General features: G+C 39.9%; 1 protein-coding gene across 1 annotated transcript in view; it reads right to left on the reverse strand.

Annotated features, from left to right (window-relative positions):
• tnfsf10l (TNF superfamily member 10, like) overlaps positions 1-20291 on the reverse strand; it is a 43090-nt gene that overhangs the window by 12639 nt on the left and 10160 nt on the right. The window contains exon 2 of the mRNA XM_026320632.1: positions 10537-10686. Within this exon, the coding sequence (XP_026176417.1) occupies positions 10537-10686 (150 nt within the window). The remainder of the gene's footprint in view (positions 1-10536; positions 10687-20291) is intronic.

Here is a 20291-nt window from a genome sequence, read left to right on the forward strand (position 1 = left end):
TTAGACTGTCAAAACGAGCCCATTTATCAAACGTACAGCGTGGTTACAGACTTTCTGCTTTCAGTCAGATGACCTAATGTGAATTACATGTTTATTCTTTTATCTCACAGCCATGTTTATGCCAACTTCTCCATTTTATTTTTCATGCTGACAGCAGAGGCAGACTGCGGTCCAGGACGTCCATGCACATGTAGCAAATGGCTATAAATAAATCGAGATAAAAGTCTGAGTCAAGGAGACAGTGTGGTCGAGAGATGATATTAGACATGAACACAACAATTTAAGGATTCACAGAAGCTCTTTCAGCGGCCGGGGGGTGTGCTGCAGGGTTTTTTTTTGTTTTTCCCTGGAAAGAAACTCAAAAACATCCTTGATTGTGGTAATAAAACCATGACTTCGTCAAAAGTCACCAAAATGTCACATTTTCAAGGTTGCAACGTGGTTGCAAAGATGTCAATATGTTTTACCACTGGGCCTGTTTATCCCACTAAACTACAGTGGAGTTTTTCACTGAAACTAAAAGCTGAAGACACAGATGTTTGTTTTTGTTTTTTTTTTTGTTTTTTTTTTAAACTAATCTTTAGACTGTAAATGATCCAAAATGTACAGTTTTTAAATAAGCTTTGATTTGGAGAAGATTTTAATTTTTTTTGGTCACCATCTGAATGAATGTAGAGGTTTTAAGATTTCAGAATAATCAAAAACAAATCAGGGTTTAGGCCCCGTCAAACCAAAGTGAGACACAGTGAATTTTCTTTCCCTTTAGCAGGTGTGAGCTCAGTGTGTTGCAATCCGACCTGATGTTTGTTATTGCTCACACATGTATCGTCACGTCTCATCAACTTAACTTTTTTTTTTTTTCTCCTGTTTTTCACTCCTCTTCTTTTTCCTCACTGGGGTTACAGTTTATCCACTCTCTAACTTCCTTCACTTTAAAATCTCAACCGTCCTCACAACAAATAATAAAAATGTAGTTTTTCTTTGACTCCATCGTTGATCATCAGTGACTCAAAATTTGAGAATTTGTTTATGACTCTTAAGAATAGTAAAACTGTCCAAACACCAGATCTTCCAAAGCGAAGCACTCATCAGTTTGTTCAAGGCCAAATGTTATCTTCTATAAAAAAAGACTGCTCGCACAAATAAATCTGTTATAATGAGGTTTTCAAATGTTTTGGCAGTGCTGGTCAGCGAGATAAAGATCCAAGGGTCAAAGTCGATATTACAACCCCAGAAAAAAATAAAACTGGAAGTGCTGGGTTTTCATTGGTACATTTCCATTTATCCACAACGTGTACCAGAGAACAGTATTACTTGATTAAATGAAGTACTGTCTAGAAGGAAGTAATGGTAGTGGAGGGTTGTTGGACTGGAATTCAGCCTTATGGATGAATGGACGGAGAGAGGGAGGGTTGTTAGCACCAGACAGAGGTCTTTTGTGTTTGTGTATCAGCTGGAAATCACCAACACTGCAGCCCTCCAACCTCCCTGTACAGTGTGTGTGTATACACAGCATGTCACTGACTGACATTTGCTTTTCAATAGCCAACTGTAGAGCAGAATGAGATAAGGAAGTGCTACCCACAAGCCAACTTGTTTCTTTGGCATAAAAACAAACCTCAGACAAAACCAAGTGTTTTTCAGTCTGAATAACCACGTTGCTACAGCAAAGTCATGCTGCCCTCCAGCTCCTTGTCATTATTCGAGAATGAGATGACCTCCTTTTGACTTTTTATTTTCATTATTGTTGAAGTTTGGGTTGGGTTCCAATACTAACCTGGCCAGAATCGTGACACTGAAAAGCATCTGTCATGTTTAAACAGGTCAACAGGCTACTTCAAAATATTTTCTGTTTCCATTAGCACAGTTTGTTGAATATTGCATATTTCTGATTGATTTATGGGATTTAATGGTCAATAACATTTGTGAGTCATCTGAACAAACAATGTAAACTTTTTGCAGACAGAAAAAGTAGCTGATGTATGTTGGCTCAGATATGCTGAATCTTAACAGTGACTTTGGTAAAAGTTGTGGTTTTTCCTGACAATGATTCGAACCGTCCTGTAATGAGGCCTGTGTGTGTCGCTCCTTTGTAGCGTTACAAAAAGCATATGGGGCAGTCACTTTTCTTAAAGAAGAGAAAGGGAAGGAGACAAAATGAGACAGTAAAATAAACTATAGTCAAGTATTTGGCATTAGAGAGCTGTTGGCCCTTTATCAATATAAGCTTATTTTGGACAGTTCATTGATTATAGGAGTTATTTAAGAATCAAGTGCTTCCTGCTGAACTTAAAGAAATGTTCCCGTTTGATAACTATTAGAGTCATGTGTCTCTGAGTCTTTGGCTTCTATTAGAGCTTTATGAATTCATATTATAGTTCAGTGTTATGGGGTCATTCCAGCAGAGTAACTTTCTGATATTTGTAGATTAGTCTTTGAATATTGCCTCAATAAAGGAACCTTTTAGCACTGATTTTAAACCATGCCCTTCTAAAACACAAAGGTCTTTCATATGGCAAACAAGAGACAAGCAGACGGAGAGCTGAAAGGAACTGATTCATTGTGTGTGATGATAGATAAGAGCAGACTTGAAGACTAGGACATATTCTTTGTTTTATTGATTCATAAAAATAAAAAAAAAAAGCCCTTAAACAGAACATTGCCAAATGCCTCATTCATTGCAGAACACAAGTCATAATTCAGCTTTAAAAAGCGATTTAACATTGTAGGCTAAAACGTTCAAGCCTGCTGTGCATCTGTCCACACCCTGACCACTGATGTCAAAGCAGCTGTTTTGCATCAGCAGTCAAAGCCAAATATTGATAATGACGTCACCGCTTTGACACAGAGCAGATTTAGAGATACAGTACAGCACTAACAATGTGTCTGCGTAGGGCCAGTGGGACTTTTTCTTTACAGAAACTGACCTCTGATTAGAAATAATGCACCCGAGCATGAGCCAACAAAACACATTTTGCTGGCTGCTTATTATTCGGATTATTACCCGACCACTATGATATAATTAAATATATTCAATATATGTGGTTTAAGGTTGTGAAATTGTTTCTTTAAGTATCTAAGTTCATTCTGGACCTTGAAGAAAGTAATAAGCTTTATCAGGCTCTTTCAGCCGTATCATAGGGTCTAAATCAGTAGAGGGAGTTTGTGTGGTGGTCACTGATGTGGATCTGTGGATTTGCAAACTCAGAAGCTTTGATTTCATCCAAAGCACTTGGAGGTCTTCTTGTACTAGAACTTCATCCGTGACCTTGAAGATGATGGTTGATAATCGCAGTTGTACGTTTATGCATGTGTTGACTCTTAAATCTGCTGCAACGAGCTCGGATTAAACTGTTTCAGCTCATTTTTCCCTTGTCACGGTTGTTTCTCTACAGGATCTTGTTAGAGAACTGGGACATAAAGCCAATGGCAAGCACACAATATTCTCCTCTGCTGACAGAAAACACTTCACCCTCAAGCTCAAGGTCCATTTATGTTGGCCTATGATGATGATGCTGTCATATTGTTGAAAACTCCACAATAGCTCTGAAATAAACCTCTGAGATTGTTGAACTGATGTGTCCAAGACCTAAAAACGAACTTTGAAGACATAAGTCTTGCATGGCTTAGGTTTCAGTTGCTGTTTCAAAAGGTAAATCCCTTTCTCGTGCGCTGTCGATGGTGAACAAGTGAAGAGGAGCCTTGCACCCTTTGACCTAAACCAAACAAAATATCTGCTGCTCAGCCACTGTAGCAGCTATCCATTTGCAAATGGTTATCTGCCATACATGTGACAAAAGCTAAATGTTCGAAGCACTGCTTGAGGGAGAAACAATCACAGTGGACTGAACACCAACTCTGGAAAAAACTCTGGAATATTTAGTGCACTGATCTTTAAGTGAGGTTGATGGATGTGTTACCCAGCCCTGCCTCGGACTCAGAGACCTGACATAGTGGCAGTTTGTCTCTTACTTTAAACTGAGGACAACAGGGTGGAAAAGTGAAGGAAAATTGCTTCAGCCTGAAAGCTTAAGACTTGAGCTTAGTCACACACATGCCATCCTAAATCCTCCTGTACTCTCTCTCTCTCCTCTCTTCCATCCATCCCACTCCTCCCTTCCTCTGCCTTGTCTTGCTTTAAAACATTTTCACAATAATGTGCACACGCAAGACAATGCAATAACAGTGCATGTGCAAGGAGGAGTGGGCACCCCTTTATATATGTTATAAACATGCTAGTAGAGGATCAAAGGTCTGAGGAGCTGAATTCTCCACATGGGGAGCTCATCAAGACCAAAAGCACTGAAAACCAAGAGTGCAGCTTTATTGTCTTCTCCTTCCTGTCATTATCTGCCTTTCATTTCTCTCCTTAAAACTCCATTTTGGATTTTACAGAAGTCTATTGCATTAATGGCTGCAACAAATGGCTTCCTTAAGGGGAATGAATTCAATCTGAGAGCTTATATAAATTGAAAAAATACTATGCAATAAGGTTTATCTGATCTCTATATCTGTGGATATTGTTATTATTATTATTATTATTTGGGAGTCAGACAGATATTACTTAGAGCTGCTGAGGTTTTCTCACCCTGCACAACTTTTTAATTTTCCTATTTTTCCACGCCACATTGTCTTATAATTAAAACCTTACTGTGATTTCTTTTTTCTTTGTCACTAGGTCACCAGATTTTGCTTTAATCATCTTTCTCCAGCCACATGTTTATTTTCTGCTTCGCCACTTTTCCTCCGTGTCTCTCATCTCCTTCTTTTTTATTTGTTCCTGTCCAGATGGGTTTGTTAATACGGTCTTTCCTTCTCATTCATTGACGTATTATTATTCCACCCTGGTATTTATCCAGTTTGCCATCATTGTGCCCAGCTGCTGACCCGGATGTCTTTCAGTATGCTCCAGTGAATGACTGAAATTGCTGCACATTTTCATTATTTCATGCCCACACCAATATCATCACTATTAACTTCCTCTGTCGACCTCACTCGCAAAATTTATCACTCACTGGACTCAATAGAGTTTGTGTGCTTGTGGATTATGCAGAGCCAACACATATAAGTGTCAGGACATCAACTGCAGCCAAAACTGTTCTATCGCTTCCCCCTATTCATCCTCCACACTTATTAGGTTGCCATCCTTTTCTCTTCACTTCATTCTTAATACTCTGCCCTTTTCGCTCTCCCTGCCTGTCATTTGTTGTTTTATAAGACTGACATGAGCAGGCAAGACTGAGCGTGCATCCAAACCACAGTTTATCAGTGTAGCCAGGCATCTGTGCTGTACTTGATAGACTCAGTTTTGTGCCAGAGCTGAAAGCCGTGACTTTGTGTCTGTGGTTTCTCAATTTTCGTACTATCGAGTTAGACATGTTTATTGCATTTATGAAGATAGTTAGACTTTAATGGCGGCCTTGGATTCATGACCATCGTAATCAATAAATACGGTTCACTGTTTCATGACCCTACAAGCACCAAAGGCTTAGCATTTCTATTTAACTACAATAAGTTACATTATTTCAGCTCATTGCACAAAAAAGCAATGGATCAAATGGCTTTAAGTAGCTGAGATGCCTTACAGATACACCAAGCTGCTACAACAGGTTTTACAAGTAGCTGCAGTTGAATTTGACCTATATTTGTCATTTGATGCTGCACAGTGTTGCTCCTGTGATCCTACCAAGTGAACCAACTCAACTACAGTGCATTGACTAACTTCTGCTCATCGCAGCCGAAGGTTAAAGGAATAGTTCCACATACTTAGAAAGTTCATCCACATGAAGCTGGAGCCACGAGACAGTCGACCTTATTTTTGCCTTGTGTATTAGCATACATTAGTATGTATAGTATACATATACAAGTACTGATTGGTTTCTTTAAAAGATAATTGATGAGCAATGTTTAAAAGACCAAGTTGTCCAAAAGTAAAACTCCCACCAGCCTCTAATGTACCTACAGCAGCCAGTGTATCAGTGGCTAAATCAGTTACCATCTTCAGTAAAGACAAAGTGCTGTCAGCTGGTTATAAGCTGCTTCCTAGACCTCTCAGCTACTGTTGTCCTGTCATGACGTTACACATTCTGTAGGGGATGGATGAGGTGGGAACTCAGGCCATTGGATGCTCTGTTTCTGAGGAAATTGACGTAAGTGCTGGGAAGATGACTCCAGTTTAAGAAGCTTTGTATTTTCACCTCAGTATTTGTCCCATTAATGGAAAAAGAACTGAGGACATAACCTCTGTCTCCCAATTGGTAGTTTTTTAAGGCTGTGACTGCTCCAAAGGATATGTTCCACATTATAATTCAATCTGTATAATTTATTCATTCATCTCTGTACAACAAAAGGCTACATAGATTGTTGCTGTGGTTTGGAATCTGGATCTCCAGTCTTTTCACCGAAGCATTTTATAAAGAAAGAGACGGCGCCTATTTGGTCTGCCAGTTCAGTCTTACCAATTTACTTCTGGCTTTTCAACTCAACAGTTATTTTTTTAAAAAAACAACAAAAAAAAAAAAAAAAATAACCTTAATCCAATGACGCAAATTGAAGCAGAACAAAACACGGTGTTGGCTTCTACAATCAGCTTGGACAGAAACTGAACACCAAGCAGCCGTTTCACAGCTAACAGTGCAGCCACAACGCTGAAACCACTGAGCAGCTTTTTGGTTGCTAATCCTTTTCAAGCTGTGTTTGGAAGTAAGTGAAAATGGTGGCACAAAGTGTTGGCATGGACAATAATGGGATTTGGATTAGTTCAGTAAAACATGTCCACATGTGTGAATGTTTGGGAATGAGTAATGAGATGTAAATTTGTTTGGATGCGTGTCACCAGGAAATGCGTGCCTTTTCTCCAGTTACACCGGAGAAAAACTAGACATTCCTGTTCCCGTCCACCGAGGACCACCAAGGCATGGAGCGGCAATCTCCGATTCTATCATACAAGTAGAGCAGAGAGGAAAAGGGGTGAGGAGGTGAGGGATGACTTCGAGAAAAGGAATGAGAGGCTTAAACAAAGACGGACAGCGGTGGTGTGTGTTGGCGTAGAGGTGGTAGGAAGTGAGGGGGCTGGAGATATACTACTGTGAGCGTCCAGACATTCAGACAAAGTGGGAAAAGTCCTTTTGGCTGTGTCTGCAAGGAGATGACTTATATCAGTGGGGTGACTCAATGGGCTTATGAGTGATGGTGTGTGTGTGGGTGTGAGTGTGTGTGTGTGAGAGCAGCGGGGGATTCTCGAGCCACAGCTGAGAGCAGTCTGACCTTAATATGTTTCAAGACGCAACCACTTTACTTACCGCAGCAGAGTGTGGGTCATAGGAACATGATTTACTCAGACTTTATTATTGTGTGTTTTTATGTGTGAGCATATCTTTAGCCTCCCAACTTCAGACCTTTTAAATTTCTGTCTTGATACAAAACAAAGATTGTAAAACCATAATCATATCAACGCTTAGTATTAAAGTATAACCAGGTGTTTATGAGCCTAAACTGAAACTGAAGGTTCTGTCCAGAATAACTTAGAGACTTAACTTAGAGAATAACACAGAGACTAGAATATTAAACAATGCATAGGCTACAGTCAGGAAGCTCCTAATTTTGTCCTTTTTTCTCATTAAACAGTTTCTAAGTATGAGGGGAATTTTAAAATATTCCTGTCCAGAACTCACACTGGATACGTGTGTGTGTGTAGTTATATAGGATAGCAATTGCTGCTGGCCAAACAAGCAAGATCATGGAATTATGATTTTACATATGATATTATGGATACAAGTCTCTTTAATACTAATTGTTGGCAAGGTACAGATCTTTTCAGGGTGAGATGCAAGCACACAAGTTCAGTCCATTCAATTTCTAACACTACAGTGACAAATTCTAAACAAAATGGGGGTAAAAGGGGGAACTACAATTAAATCTATGGTGAGTGAATAAACCAGCAACAGAATGTAAAAGTGTTTTGGTGATGGATTGAAAGAGCAAAGACAAATGAAACGTATTTCTCTGAGAAGCAGTGAGTCATCAGCGGCTTGTTTGTGAATTGCAGATTCAAGTTATCAGCCATAAAAGCACTACGGTTTAAGCAAGTTGACTGGACTCTGTGTGTGTGTGTGTGTGTGTGTGTGTGTGTGTGTGTGTGTGTGTGTGTGTGTGTGTGTGTGTGTGTGTGTGTGTGTGTGTGTGTGTGTGTGTGTGTGTGTACCCCAGGGATTTGTGTTAGGTCGCTGAGTTTGGTCCAAATAAACAAAGTTCTGATATGTTTGTGTTGCTGAGGGACTGTTTGGAGGGCTGGAGCATGAAGCTGAGGTGATAAATGAGTATTCGCGTCTGGACAGGGTGCAATTGAGAAGTGCCTCCTTGGTTCTCAACTTTTGTTCTTCTTTGTTGTTCTTTTTGAGTCTCGCTTTTATAGAGTTTTAATGTAAAAGCCTCAGAACATGCATCCTGGCCAATCACAGGTCCTTGGGGGATCATTTAGTGTCAAGGGACAGGACATGAGCTCGATAGTGAAATAAAAGTAAAAGTGAAATCAAACACTCACATCCAAGATATCCTCAGTGTAGTTTTGACTACTCAGAATCTCAGTTAAAGATATCTTAATTATACTTTTCTCCATATCACAAACTATGACATTACCAGATAAAAATTCAGCTATAAATAACTGAAAGCAAAATTGAACTAGTCAAAATAACAGTGGAGCTATCTTGAATTTGAGTCATTATTATTATCCCCAAGGTCTCTGCAAAGAAGGTGCAGCGGCATTAAAAAAAAAAGTAGTTCTGCACTTTGGTAAATGCTCTTACTTGCTTTTTGCCTTCAGTTAGATGAAAACATTCATCACTGTCGTGTGTATGACAGCTAACCAGCTGGCACAAGCTCAGCACGGAGACTGGAGATGGGATAAACAAGTACCCTGGCTCTATCGAAACTCCATCCCTCCACCAGCACCTCTTCTATACATGTACTAGTGGCTGGAAGCAGGTTTGAGACCCACAGGAGTCGTTCCAAGACACGTGTACATTAACAACTGACTGAGGTGACTGACTGGGCACCTTCCTGTATTTATTTAAAGTGTATTTACCCGAGGTCTGGCACCGCTCCACCGAACCACCAGTTTAAAAGCTACCAAAGCCAAACGGCTTTGAGCCAAAGACTCATTTAAATGCATGCAAACACCTGTACGCACACACAGCAGACTTCTCTGTGCACAGACATGTTCCCAGATACACCCAGAGCCACAAAACCCTGAAGTACAAACACACGTTAGAGCTCATAAATCTGAACCTGTAGCAAAACAGACTCACAAAAAGGAGTAAGGACCCACTGGCACACACAGGATTTTATCAATTAGAAATTAGTTTGATGGTACATTGTTGAACTCCTGAACCAGAAAATTATGTTTATACTCGCACGCACTCTCACAGGCAGAGAGGTCATAGGCCAGGCACAGGCACATTGCTGTAACTTCACTAAACCAACATTGCAACCGCAATTACCTCCTGACAGATGCTAAATTTAAAGAAAATGAGCCAAATGTAGACAACATGTTGAGCAGCCGGCCAACGTACATCAGTGTGACGTACAAACACAGACAAACGAGGTGCCTTACTCTCATTTCCAATCCCCTCTCATTTCCATTGCCAATAGCGATTCTCTTCCACTCAGTCCATCATATATTACAGTAACTCGACGTCTGTCTCATTGTTTATTTGAAGAGCACATTTGAGTTTATGGCTGTAAATTAGATGATTAAGGCCACAGAGTTAATATAGGAAGAAAATATATATATGCTGTTATTATAATAAAAAACTGTGAATCTTCTGTTCAGAGTCTTAGAGTTTAAGTCAGAAATGTGTACCAGCTTTCATTATGTGTTCATCTAAGTAATCAGCTCTGTAAACAGTCATTAGGCACCTGAAACCCAATTAGTCCCACAGCCACAGTCAGTTAGTTTCTCAGTTCCCTCCATCTGTTTTTTGACCCCAGGGTCAGCAGAGCTGGCCAAACAGACTTCATTAAAGCTTAATATCTACACAAACCTGAGGTAATGATTATAGTCTGGATTTATTGCATTAACATTGTGAGTTTATTACATTAAGTCTAAATGTAGAAGTGGAGCAGTGGAGTTGGGCACATTTAATTTACAATTTTCTGCTTTTGATTTATGCAACTGCTACAATAAACTCACCTTGTCTCAGGAAAATAGATTTAATCCAGACTACAGCTTTTAAAAAGCCCTTAAAGCTCTTTTACTGAAAACATTTCCTTTATGTCAGTGTATGTGCAAGCTTCCTCCCAAAATAATCACAGGAAACTAGAAAATTTGTTGGAAAAATATTGGACCCACATTCTTGAAGACTGGACTCAAACCAACAGGGCTATTCCATAATGCAGAAGACTATAAAACCATTTATTCTACTAAACAATTATGCTTAAGGGGATCACAAATAAATAGTGACTAACAAAGATTCTTTGTCAAAACAAATACATTTGAAGTGAAACTTTGCATTTACTCTGATTATTCTGTCTTCTTACCTTGGAAATATATGCTTTGATGCCTTCAGCCAGTTTGATGCAGGGCTCTCCAAAGAGCTGGGCCAGCTGATCTGGGATGTTCTGATCTTTATCCAGAGCATTCAGTAAACTCAGGCACTTCAGCTCCTCTGTTACACCCTGGCTACGCACCTACAGATGAAACATATACACAACACACAATTAGCCGATGAAGGTTATTCTACACAAAGGGGCTGAAAATCTAAACATATACATCTGTCAAAGGTTAGAACATTTCAAAAGGTCAAATAAGGGCAATGGTGCCAATATTCTGCTCTTTCATAAAATCCGTCAACTCCCACAAACGTCACTTCTTTTGCTTATTTTTATAGCCCTCATAGGGCATTCAACCACATCATTTGTTCCTGATGCTCGGTCAAACCCCCGTGTGCTATCACTCTTTCTGCACCTCAGTAATATACCGCACTTTCAATGCATCAACTCATTTGGCAGCCTGTTTCCTCTAGCATGTTCCTGCAAAGTGTTTCTGTAAAATGCATCAGTTTGTCCTTCCTTTTGATGTTTTCATATTTCATATTTCCTGTATATTTGTCTTAGAGTAACTTTTAGAAAGAGAAAGAAAATGAAACAAAGATATCATGCTGTGGTTCACTGAAACGACCTGAGACCTAATGTGACCAAAACACTTTGGTGTGGTAGGCTGGATTTCCTAACTTACTAAATACATGCATGGTATTGCAGACTTTCTCCTGGAGTGAACCGAACTGAGTGCACACACATCTATATATCAAGACCTCTAATAAGAGACAGTTAAATAAATAATCCTCTGAGGGGGCGAAGGGGAAATTGTTTCTTTTCCCTTTTGCTACGCCTCCTGTTTGGCAGCAAATGTTTTCATGTAATTTTGAGCAGAACAGGTCAAATAACATGTCTTTGAGAACTGAAATGCACAGTGAGCGATTTGCTGTAAATTTGTGTGTGTGTGTGTATGTGTATACCCTTCAGGGAGGTTGTCATTGTCACGGTCTGAAAGCCCTGCTAATGACTCTATAACAAGCTCTGATGAGGAGGTAGAGATTACAGATCTGCACTCTTTCACCCTTTCTCTTTATTTTTATTAATTTCTTTCCACCAGACCTCTGTTTTCTAATAAAACCCATTCCTTGTTTTTTCCCCCCTGTGGCTTCTATCTCCCATTGGCATTTTCTTTTTTCTGCTTTGTCTTCCCACTTTCTTTTTCTTGCTTAATCAGCTCCTCTTTTTTTTTACTCATATCAGTCATGTTGATGCATGAGTGGATCTCCCCTTTCCTAGTAAAGATAGTGGTGTAAAGAGAGTGTGTATCTGACTGTGTGTAAATTAGCTGTAACTGGGTGGGAAGGACTGGACACTTACGGGAAACACCAGGGTTCTTTAGAAAAGAATGGGGCCACATCGCAATAGGCCAGTCTCAAAAAGAATGACTCATGTCTTTATTGGCTTCACATGACTATTCAGGGAAAATCAGAATGAGTCAAATTAGATGCACCACTTTGCTCCAGTCGGTGCACATTCCAGCTATAAGTGTGTCTCCTGATGTAGGTCAACTTTGAATGGTTTTCAATTTGGAATAAAATAATGTGAAATTGTTGCGCGCATAAAGCTGCACGCTGAGCAGCTTCATCATCTCTGGGGTTCAGTTCCAAAAAAATATTTGAACTTTACATGCTCTACAAATCTCGAAGTTATGTAACGTGATGTCAGTAAACAGCACACAGCATGCTCAAGCATGAAACTGTAACAGCTGTGCTTTCTAACGCGAGGAATCGAAAGGAAAAATATCTCATGTTGTGAAGTTCAGCTTTCTCTGGACTTGTTCACACCTGATTTAATTCAAAACTTAATTGAGACATTATAAATCGATAATTTTGTATTTGATGCGGCCCTTTTGAGTACCTTATTTTTAACTCTAAAGTTTTGTGTTGCTATTGCAGAATATCTTCAGCACTAATTTCTGTTCATAAAAGTCCTTCATGAGCAGAAAAGGTGTATTAATATAAAAAAGCAAAAGTCTGTATTTCAAAGATAACTTACAGTACATATAAGATACAGGAGTATTAGTTGCAAAATGTATTAAATGCAGCAAAGGTCAAAGTGCTTATAATTCAAATCTTCCCCTTCAGTGTCAATTATTTAACATATTTTGTTTTTTTTTTTTATTGTTCTGTTGGACAAAAGAAGCATGGCAGGTCCTCGTAGATCAGCTGGACATGATCAGGACACATCCCAACAAACGCTGTGGACAGTGAACTCTGGGCAGAGACAGTTTGTCTATTGTGAGGGTGCGATGACAGCCATCACTGGCTAAAGTGTTGGGGAGGTTCACACATGCATGAGTAGATCTGCGCTTGCTCTGCACAGCGACTGGGGGTGAAAGTAGGTTTCGTGCTTTCTGGCGCCTCTGTCAAAACACACTCCCTTCTTTGGTGGTTTTAGTTGAAGGATTAATTGTTATTGTGGAGTGACTTTGTATATGAGAATAAAAGATTAGACTTTACATGGCATGCAGTTGTGCATGTACATGCACGTGTCCATTTAGTTTCTACAGGGCCAATAGGGAGTGTTTGATCTATTGTGGGAAACAGTCCATCTTAGCGATGAGATAAAACTCACACACACTACTGCACTGAGCTGAAAACAAGATTAGTACTAAACTCTATGGTCCATTAGTATATGGGGCCCAGGCCAGAGGCTATACCAAGCTATGTAGAGAAACGTTATTACCATAAAGATATAATTTCTTTTCTCTAGGTTGAGACTGCAAGAGGAAATCTTGTCCCCAAGTATAGTAAATGACCCGTAATTAAATTTTTGAGAGTTACCGAGATATCATTCAACATAAAGTCAGTAAACCATATTTCCACTTCTTATTTCTGCTGCCTTTGAGTCCAGCTTTCTTTGGACGACACACTTGCTGCTGTTTTGTAATTCACTCTTGAAATTTGATTTCCTGCTGCCTCTGCTGTGCAGGCTTTGCTGCCAGTATCAGTAATAGTCGTTCAAGCTGGCAAACGTATGTCATTAGGAACATTAGGAACAAAGAACATTAGGGCGGTGCTGGCAGCAGTAACCATGATAGATTACCAAATCCATCAGTATTTAACCCCTAAATACCCAAACTGATTTTGTATCAACTAGTTAATACTGATGTGAATGTCCTTAGTTTTGCATATGTTTACTTTATTACAGCTTTCTGAACTGGTGGTGCTACGGGGAAAACTGTGCATCACCAGAGTCATTAGGATTAATCCTCTGTGGACTGTGACATTTCAAGGCAGTCCAATAGTGATTTTTAAAAAAAATGCTTTCTGGTCTAACAGCTTAATAAGATTCAGGCTTGTTTGGATTTAAACACACTGAACATATTTAGCGACAGTCTGAGCTAATTCGTTTCATATCAGACTTTATTTACACCCATCTGAAAATATGCAGTTTCCTCTCACTATGGTCATTTCTGTTTTTAATAGAAATGTAATGGTTCCCCTTTACACTGAACAGTGTGGTGTCTGGTTCTAACTGTAAATCAGCACCATCACTAATAGAGCCATGCTGCCTCTTCTTCCTCCCAAGTTTGATCCATCTCCACAGTCTTTTTCCTCTTTTTTTTTCTGCTACTTTCCTGATCCTACCAACCCGTGCGGGACAAATTCTGCACCTCTGCTGCCTTACTTTAGCTGGGCACTCTTTCCATTCCTCTCATTACTGACAGTTGCATCCAAACAATATCCTTTTGAAGCCAAGGAACTGAAATCAGATCTTAATATAAATGATTTGATCTGTTGTTTACTGCCCGCATTGTGTTTTTGGTTTAGGGTAGCTGTTGGGAAGCAGAGAGGAAAATCTGAGGCCAGCAGAGACATGCATGCCTCCTGAGATGTGGGGGGCTCAGCTTCTCCATCATTACCATACCCTGGGAGCATGCAACTGGAACTGCTTCACAGGCTTTAAACATGAACAGAGGACGCCCCCTCTCCTGAGTGTTCCTAACAGCAGTTTGTCTCTGCCAAATCCCAACTCTGCTTTGCCAAATCCCTAAATTGCAACACTGGCCCAGTTAGCTATCATTTTAAGAACAGGTTACGCCCTGATGATTCAATATCAATAAATCAGTAAGTTGACAGGAGGTCAGCCTTGGCGCTCAAAACTCTAAAAACATCATATCTTCTTGAGTTTTAATAGAAATGACTTCTCAAAATGATGAATTCCCTTTTAATTCCCAAGCAAAGGTTAAGGACTTATTGTCCATAATCTGCTTTGCAGTTGTGCTGTTGTTCCTTTATAACGAAAACACACACTTCATTCCTCTTAAAGCGTATATTCCCAACTCTGGGGGTAAAAAATTCCTCTGGTCCCTGCACACGTCCGGTCCCCTGAGTGGTGTATTTTTACTGTGTTTCTGCAGATGACTTGTCTTTTGGTTGGCTCCTAAGTAATTAGTCCATTCAGTGGCCAAACTCAGGCTAACACATGCTAAGAACATTTGAAACACACAGGATCTGATGTAACTCTTGTGTTAAACTCAATACCTGATGTATCATTTCGGATCTGATCCTTGAAGAAAAGATTTTCATTAACCAGTAACAAGTAGTTGGTTAGGAGACATATCTAAACACCAAAGTAAGTTGATTATAGTTTGGTTGAGGATTGTGGGTAGAACATGATTTGTGATTGTTTTTTTAATATTAAACTATATATTATACTAACCCCTGTTTAGATAAAGGTCCAACTATATCCAGCCATGCCTACTAGTCCGTTTGCTTTTAGGTTTTAAGTGTCTGCTGCACATTTACATCCTACAAATCACTTTGTCAGACTGATGTGTGATATAACTGCAGAGCTCCAAAAGTCAAAAGAGCAAAACATCAGAAAATGTTTCTGAAATTGTCAGGATGTTATTTTAGGCATCTGAACACAAACTTTAATAATTTATGGCTAGCCATTGTTCTTCAGATACTAGAGCTGAACTGGGATTGTCCCCCTTGGTTTGCTTTTGGAAATCATCATCACAGCAACAAGAAGAGACACACACATACAAATGCACACGCTTTTGTGTATTTGATGTAATTTCTGTCCCTTTTAAGCCAGAATCCATGTGGTCTCTCATGGCTGTGCATGTTAAATTGGATGACTGGGCTCCAGAGAGAGACAGAGGAAGGGTCCAGGCTGACAGAGCTCCTATGATCCTGATGCCGAATCTCTCAGGAAGCAATGAACAATGCTTCACTGTTCCCTCCCTGTAGTGTGTGTACGTATGTGTGTGTGTGTGTGTGTGTGTGTGTGTGTGTGTGTGTGTGTGTGTGTGTGTGTGTGTGTGTGTGTACATATTATGTATTACGTGTGTGGCCTGTCCTTAGTGTGTATGTGCAGTGGAGGAACTGTGTGTGTTTGGTGATCCCTCACTAGACACAAACCCTGAAAAAGATATCTCAGAGGACCACTTGGAAACCCAGCTACAATTTTGTGTTTCTCTGCGTGCGTGTGTGCGCGTGCACACTCTCTGGGAGTTCCTAAGCAGTCCAACACTCTCATTTGAAGGGATTAGGAAGAGGAGAAGGCTGCCACGTAACTCAAATCCAACCAGCCAGTGGTCTCGACCCTCTGTGTGTGTGTGTGTGTGTGTGTGTGTGCTGGGGGATGTAAACCGAAGGCGAACACATAGGGAGAGTTGGCTGTAATTCAGAATACTTTCCTCTCCTTTGTAATGAAACAGACAAGACAGAGAGCAGGGTGAAATAACAGCTAGGGCCTCATTATCAGAGGCACAGCACATAAATCACTTTCCACCAAACACAGAGGCCGGTAGATGCACAAGTGCAGAGGTAAAGTAAAACACAGTAAGTGGACAGTGGACCCAGCTATATCCCACAGCCCACACATTAGATGACAGCTGGGACTGGCAGAAATATACAAGCATGAGTGCTGTTGGAAATCATTGTCAAGCTGATGTGTGATGTGTCTTCAGAGAGGAAGCTAGTAAACACAGGTACAGAGAAAGAAAAGGACAATCATGCCAACATAAAAATGATATTTACTAAGGTTTAATGTCCTGGCTAGGGCTGCAGCTATGATTATTTGCATTATTAATTAATCTGCTTATTATTTTTTGACTAACTGGTTAATATTCTTGTCAATAAATGTCTATAAAAATAGAAAAATGCCACTTTGTTTATTACTGTATGTTTTCTAATAATGATTAGTGGTTATGTTTTTGGAAGTTATGAGACCTGGTGAGAACACAGACTGAACTAATTTAGAGAAAGTCTTCTCTATAGCCTTTAACACCAGTGCATTGTATTTGCTGTGTGGTGGGTGTTGATTTATGACCTTTGCACTTAAGCAACAGCAATTTTACTGTCAAGATGAGTCAGTTTGGCTGTTCATGCGGACTCTCACTCTCACTTTTATATTTTTATAAAAAAAATCTGGCCCAAAGCAATCATTACAAACTGCAGTGCATGTCTTTTTTTTTCTTTCTTTTTTTTAGCCTAAAGCAGGAGAAACAAGCTTCTGGTATTTGTGTGCCGTGTATGTGCAAGGGTGAGAACGAGTCAGTTCAAGTGTTTTATTTGCTAGTGTCTGTGTCGGTTTATGTACTCGCTTTTAAATGTGTGTGTATGGGCTTACACCCATGATTTCCTATGGTATTTAATGTGAATGCATGTGTGTCTGCACTTTTTTGTGAAACGTGTGTGTGTGTGTGTGTGTGTGTCGCTCCCAGTTTATCAACCCTTTGGGGCTTCAGCGCGGTTGGCAGACAGCCAGGGTGGTGCCGACATTGATTTATATGTTGAAGCTGTCTTATTCATCGCTGCTATACATTTAATGACCAACAGCTTTCTAAGCAGGCACTTTTTACCAAACAGTTTTCATCGTCCACCGTACACAAAGGTATGTACAAGGTTAAAAGTAAAGACCACTTCAGTTACGAGCAGTGTTTAATCTGTGAGTTTCTACCTCACTTCGCGGTGGAGGCCAAGTTTTTGTCTGCAGAGAAAAGACATGCACTCCCCCACAGGAGGCCTACGAGCCCCCAGCACACATACACAACAGCTTTCATGGGAGTATTTTAAATCTGAGCCAAAGGCACAACCCATTAGAGGATTGGGGAACAGAAACCACTCTTTATAACATGGGTTCATGTAACCACATGCGTCCTGGCCTTACCTCACATGCCAGCATCAGTTTGTATCAGTAAAAGAAACACAGGAGAATCTGAGCCATTTCAACTAAAACGTTAGAAAATGAATATGTGGATGGTTTGGGTTTAGCTAGGTTTAGTGTGCCGCTCTGGATAGCCGGTAGACATGTATTAAAATTGACGCCGAATCAAAACATCTTTGGAAACTCGAATCAGTGTTCATCATGAAACATGAGTATATCCCATCCCTGGCCTAAAGGTGATTAAAACGACCAAAGCTGATCCTTAACATCCGGACTCTACCTCCTCTTCCCTTTCTCAATGGCTCACTTGTCTTTTCTTGAAAACACCAGTCATCAGGGAATGCACGACGAGTCTTGGTAAATTTCCTCAGATAACAGCAGCAGGTGCTTTAAAATGTAGAAATGAGTTGGCTTTGTCAAGGACAACAGCGTGCAGTAAAAACAGTCTTCTGATGAGTTGAATAAAAAAAAAACTGTTTCAAAAAAGATCTTGTGTTAAGGGGCTATTGCTGTTTCACACCAAATTGTAGGCATTTTGTTGACCCTTTGCAACACTGAAAGAGAATTACAGATTCTATTTCTTCTGTTTATCTCACATTTCTTTTATACTTACTGCTTTAGTGCAGCCGACTTTGATTTCTGTATTTCTACTTCAGTGAGTGGAGCCTTCGATGCAGCCTTCAAAACTCCTCTGATTGCAGCTTTAAGGGCCATTTTAAGTGACAAGGGAGGGAGCTTTACTGAGAAATCTTGATTTCAATCACCACATGTGATCAAAGAACAAGAATTTGTCTTAATGTGGAGACTTTAAAAAAAACAAACTCAAAAGTACATGCAGATCATATAACACAATCTCATGTGCAGGCAAGACAGCCAGCGCAACATAGGACTCGCTACAGTTGAAATAGGGTTTTATTGCTGTGTGTCTGCAGCTTTATCAGGAACTAAGAGCCTTGTTGGGTGAGTTGTTTTGACTTGTCACTGTTGTGAAAGTGGTGCAGATAAAAAAGATATTTTTCCACTGAGAAGCTGATTTAATGTCACAAAATCAAAACAAATCATATTACTGTTTGAAGAATGCAAACGAAGCTATGCAACTGTATGGACATAAAATGCTAAACACGTGTGCAGTGTGTTCAGTGACATTTCCTCAGATCTTTATCATAATGAAAACTCTGGTTTCCAATAAGTGAGATTCATTTTGTTTGCAAATTAATTCCTGGCATCAGATACAGACACTGCTGTAAAACCAAATGTACAATTTGACACAGCGTGGTAATGAAGTCAAAATTCCCCATTAAGATTTCCATTTTGGAGCATAAAACAAAGCAGATGAACTGGATTTGGTACACATTTACAAGAGGTATTTGATAATGAGCTTCAGGTAATGATTTTCATCTTCCAAAACAGACATAAAAACGCTTCATATGGTTCACATATGCTCCCCCCCCCCCCCATCCAGTCCATTTTAAAATCACTCCAGAAGATAGTCTGCTTCTGCTTAGAGATATTAATGACATTAACCGGCAGGCGGTTACATCCTTTGTGTCCTGTGCAGCGTGTGTTTGTGTGAACAGCTTTGCTGCTCTTTGTGGCGAGGAATGCTGTAATTGATCTAATGAGCCTTGGTATGTGCTCATAGGTAAATATGTTACCTGCAAGCTGCAATGCACATTTATGGCTGGTCCTTTCTGTTTGTGTATGCAGGACTGTGTGTATGCATTTGTGCACACGTGCCTGGAAGTGCTAGTGTTCGTGATAATGTACACAACCCCACAGCAAGACAGCAGATTACCACTCCCAGGGTTTGGATGTGGAACTATGACCTCTCTTTGTCAATTTTGCTGTTCTGGATTTGGTCCAGTTTAAATAAAGACGTACAAGAGCAGGGTGGATCTGCAGATATTCTGGTCGTTTCTTTTAAACTTCTTTGTCTCTAAGAACAATTGCGAATGTTAGTGTTTTGTTATAAAGAGCTGTAAGATTCGATTTGATCAAGAGACAGAGCGTGCAAGTGTGATGTCATCAGAAAGTTTCACTCTAGTTTCACGGGTTAAGTTTCTGGTTCTCCTAATCTGGCCAAGAACAAAGAAAAGAAAAAGAATAGACGAAGGATGAGGGAGGTAAAGGAATGAGCAAAAAGAGGTCAGGACTTTCCAGTTTGTTTCAGCCACCTGTGCACACATACCTACAGAAACACTCCGGGTGACTGACTTGACATGAAAGACAGAGAAACAACTAAAAGAAAGACAAACGAGCTGCTCTCAGCAGCTGCATCTTCAAAAATGATGTGCACTGTGGCCGTCACAAAGTAAGTGTTGAGTCTCACACAAAGCAAACATAAGGTGTGTTCAGGGAAGTTAATCATTTCCAGCAGTTTGCCAGAAGGATGTTGGACTCGAATAGTTCTGAGATGTGACGTTTACAATGTGACATGTTAATGTACAATATAACCACGTGACTTTTCTGTAATTCCCAGTGAATAATAACATTTCCAGGACGGTATCAGGAAGTGATCACAAGATTTCATCACTAAAATTGGCAAGCACAACTCTTTGTCTTATAATTGAGTGGCA

This window comes from Mastacembelus armatus, chromosome 18 (genome assembly GCF_900324485.2).
Source record: "Mastacembelus armatus chromosome 18, fMasArm1.2, whole genome shotgun sequence".
Lineage (NCBI taxonomy): Eukaryota > Metazoa > Chordata > Actinopteri > Synbranchiformes > Mastacembelidae > Mastacembelus > Mastacembelus armatus.